The 3,934-nt window shown below is 31.3% G+C and overlaps 1 protein-coding gene across 3 annotated transcripts; it reads left to right on the top strand.

Annotated features, from left to right (window-relative positions):
• Positions 1-184: 184 nt before the first annotated feature.
• Positions 185-3,848, top strand: MCPH1 (Microcephalin). Of its 3 annotated transcripts, none has more exons than XM_034328435.2 (5): positions 185-321; positions 476-1,997; positions 2,079-2,702; positions 2,968-3,205; positions 3,302-3,848. In XM_034328435.2, the coding sequence occupies exons 2-5, from the start codon at positions 715-717 to the stop codon at positions 3,560-3,562; spliced, it is 2,406 nt and encodes an 801-aa protein (XP_034184326.2). In that variant the 5' UTR covers positions 185-321; positions 476-714; the 3' UTR covers positions 3,563-3,848. The 3 variants fall into 3 exon arrangements, with proteins under 3 accessions (XP_034184326.2, XP_034184325.2, XP_076544770.1); XM_076688655.1 differs by lacking the exon at positions 185-321 and having other exon boundaries at positions 901-1,038; positions 1,118-1,997; XM_034328434.2 differs by having other exon boundaries at positions 186-1,997.
• The last annotated feature ends 86 nt before the right edge of the window (positions 3,849-3,934 follow it).

The following is a 3,934-nucleotide window of genomic DNA, read 5'->3' as shown; positions in this document are numbered from 1 at the left end:
TAGGAAAAAACCACAAGTTATTTCTTAAATTCCCCTCCAGCGCCATCTATTTCAAAACGGCTGAAACTACTCGACAACTTACCGACCTTACCGACTTATCGATTGATTTTCTGATAACCAAATGATTGGTCGGTAAGTTAGCGAGTAGTTTCAGCCGTTTTTAAATAGATGGCGCTAGTGTTCTCATGTTTATGGCGGCCGGCGTCGAAGTCGATAAAGAAAAAAATGTTCATTCAGGAGTAATTCTCAACGTCGCCTTTACCAAACATTTTCGTCAATCATTTATTTTATAAATTGTGACCAGACATGTGTTAAGTTTATGTACGTATATATTATATATATGCATTATATAATTATATTGAATTAACGATGAATGTAAATAAAGACAAGAAGATTAAAGTAAATTTTGATGAGAGCGTAAAGCATCGACGTAGTTCACTAAAAGTAAATTTAAGTTGTGGTTCAAACTTGACAGATTCTGGTAATGAATCGCTCAAACAAACAGATATCGAGTATCATGATGGTACGTGGTTAGGAAATAATAAACCTGGATGCTCCAATGCCAAGCAAACATCTGTCAATCATAGACCTATATCTTATGATATTCCTTCAAAAACTGCAAATGTAAGTTTAGAAAAAATAAGTCACAATGATGCAATTTTGAATAGACATTGTGAAAAATTAAAATATGCTATATTAACCAAAACTAATCAAATGTTTGATAAACAAAACCAACTATCCCTTAAGACTTGTACAGTTTTAAATGCTAAAGACGATCGATCAAGTACAGCTCTAAATAACAATGTTACTTGTATAACTGAGAAAAATGTTAATGAAGTTGAATCAAAGAACACAGGAACCAACTTGCATCAAAGTATTAATAGTACACCAAAGGATAAATATAGACCCAAAAGTATGAAAAACCAAAGAAAACAAAATAGATTAAAAAAGAGACTTTTATTTCTTGCGAAGGAACCATCGAATGATAAAAGTTTTATTAGTTCTCAAAATCAATCTCTTTCCGCTTCAAATACTTTGGTACGCGAGGATACATCTATGGCAACACCAATTGCATGCTCTACAATGATAGATGGAAATAATAAAATATCTGTTACAGACGATGAAATACACTTTCAAGCTAGAAATAGTTTATCTTTGGTTTCAAACATGCCTGCAGGAAATAGTACGACATCTATGGAAATAACAGATGTTTGCGGAGGATTTATATTATACGATAAACCACAGTCGTCTGTAAAATGTTTAGCAAAAGATGCGTCTAAATATTGCTTACGAAACAGCGCATCAGACAAGTGTGCTTCAGGTTCTCTAGAACAAACATTGTTGCAAACAAATCCAAATGATGAAAAATTATTATACGAAACATCCAACAAGTTCATAAAAGCTACTACAGTTAATAAAGATATCGAACAAAACACCGATATGCAATGGAACAACCCAAGTATAGAAACAAATAGTGCAAATACACTCCAAACTTCTTTAAATGTAAACACTTCCATTGACATGGTAAATAAAAGCATGGATAAATGCACACAGAAACACGAGAAAAAAACATGTAAGAATTTTAAAAGTAGATATAAAGAAGGTATACGTGTAGCAGGTTTAGAAGAAGCTCAGGAAAGTATAAATACCGTCTGTACTTCGTTACAAATGAATACATCGTTAAATACTTTAAGTACGTCTCAAGAAAACGATTGTAGAAATATAACATCGGAATTGAACAATGAGAAGCATAAAGAAAAGAAGAAAATTAATAGCATAACTGTTAGTAATTGGAATAGACTAGTTGTTGATCAAATTTATAGCAATGAGCAAAGCTACATAGAAGCCACCCCATATCCTATGTACTGTTCTGTTATGTTAAAATCACAATTAAAACAAAATGCTATAGCATGTTCACTCCAAAGCAACAATCAGTTTAATGGAAGTGAATTAAAATACTCTACTGATATACATGTTGAAGCTAAATCACGTTTCCCGTAAGTATGTATATATAATAATTTTTTGAATTAATCAGATTTTCTAATAAAATTTGAACGAACTTGTTTATGTTGTTTTAGGGAACAAGACACGCCGGGAGTATCTATAAATGTGTGTGGTCAAAATCAAGAGCAAACAATTATTTTGAACCATTCGTGTTGTGAGAGATCTAATATGAAATCACAAACATCTGTACCTATAGAAGAAGTAGTTAATGAAAATAAATCGAAAGAAGATATAAATATTAAGAAAATTGATAAAAAAAGATCTAAAAAAAAGCTGATGCCTCTTCATGAATGTTCGCAAGTATCATTTTCTCCTATGGAAAAACAATATTCACCTCCTAGGTGCTTAATATTTAAAAAACAAGTTAAAAGAAAGAATAAATGTAATAAAATGAATACTAGTAACGTTCAACGCAATGAAAGAGAAGAAAAAAAAAATGATAACGAAAAAAAAAGTCAAGGGAAAAAAACAAAGAAAGTTGTCAGTAAAAAGATTGTTATTAAGAAAATCGTTAATGAAGACATTTTAAGGAACTTGGAGGAAAATAGAGAAAATTTGAATAAAACGCGAGTAGATGTGCATGGTTCGAATGGAAACTCGTCAAATGATTTTCAATCCTTGAAAAGACCATCTACTACACAATTTACAAGAAAAAAAGGACGTAGAATAAATATTGTTACAACTGGTTTATCTAATGAGTAAGAAGAATTTTTATTTGATACTTTCTCATAAATTATATCTGTTCAATAAAATATATTGTGTATAGAACCGAGTAAGGTAGGCTTCCTTAAGAAAAAAGGCATTATTGAAGAACCAGGAATATACATATGTATAACTTATGTATACTGTATATCGTCATTATCGAGGGTGAGGGACTAGAGAAGCCTATTATGCTCGGTGCTGTACTATGATACAGTTCGTTTTGCGTATACGTTGGTTTATTTGTAAATTACTTTTTTCTAGAGATAAAGGTATAGTTAAAAGCGTTGTTAAAACTCTTGGTCTTGCAAAACTTGAATCAAATGTTACGAAACGTACAACACATGTTGTAACCACGGGTGTCCGTACAATAAACTTATTGCATGGAATTATACGAGGCTGCTGGCTTGTCGGCCTTGAATGGGTTTTAAAATCTTTAGAAAACAATGCGTGGTTAAGTCCAGAAGAATATGAAATGGCGCACTTTTCAAAGGCGGTGCTGGTAAAAATACACTATTTATTAATTGTTAACATATTTTCTAGAATTACTTATTAATCACGTATATCAGCATATTAATTAATATTTTGTAATTTCCAGGAGAATCGCAAAGATAGGCAGTTGTTTGGATCATCTTATGTTCCAGAATTGTTTACTGCTTGTGGATATATATACATTGAAAAGAATACAACACCTCCTTATAGCGTGTTGAAAGATCTCATAAAAGCTGCAGGTGGTTGTATTACTGAAAATCTAGATATAGCAAAAGTTGTTATTGGTACAGAAGGTATAAAAGAAACCTGGGTTTTAGATTGTATCACGTCAGGTGAATTACAACCATATAATCAGTATCGACGATGATAAGTTTTTTCTATTTTAAGTATTAACTCTTATACGTCGAATATTGAATCGGATACCAAAGTCCTTTGGTACTTGTAGCATTTATGGTATATCAATTTAAAGTTCTAACCTTAATGAAGATAATTATACATATTTATACATATGTAGGCGCTTCATTAATATTCTTAATAAAAAATGATTGAATGCCAGTTACAGTGAACAGTGACTATAACTGGTAATTTTCAGTTTCTTTCATGAATATTTTCAACATTTGCAATTGTAAATTGAAGGATTTGTTTGTAGTTTATTTATTTTTCAAGATTTTATCTATTTATCTAATTGTTTCCCTGAAATCTCAGAAAAGGGGTGCGTTTCCTGCGAGGGTGGCGTATT

This window comes from Osmia lignaria, chromosome 1 (assembly GCF_051020975.1).
Source record: "Osmia lignaria lignaria isolate PbOS001 chromosome 1, iyOsmLign1, whole genome shotgun sequence".
Taxonomy (NCBI): Eukaryota; Metazoa; Arthropoda; class Insecta; order Hymenoptera; family Megachilidae; genus Osmia; species Osmia lignaria.
Note: the sequence above shows the minus strand (reverse complement) of the source record. Positions and strands in the feature narration are given on the sequence as shown.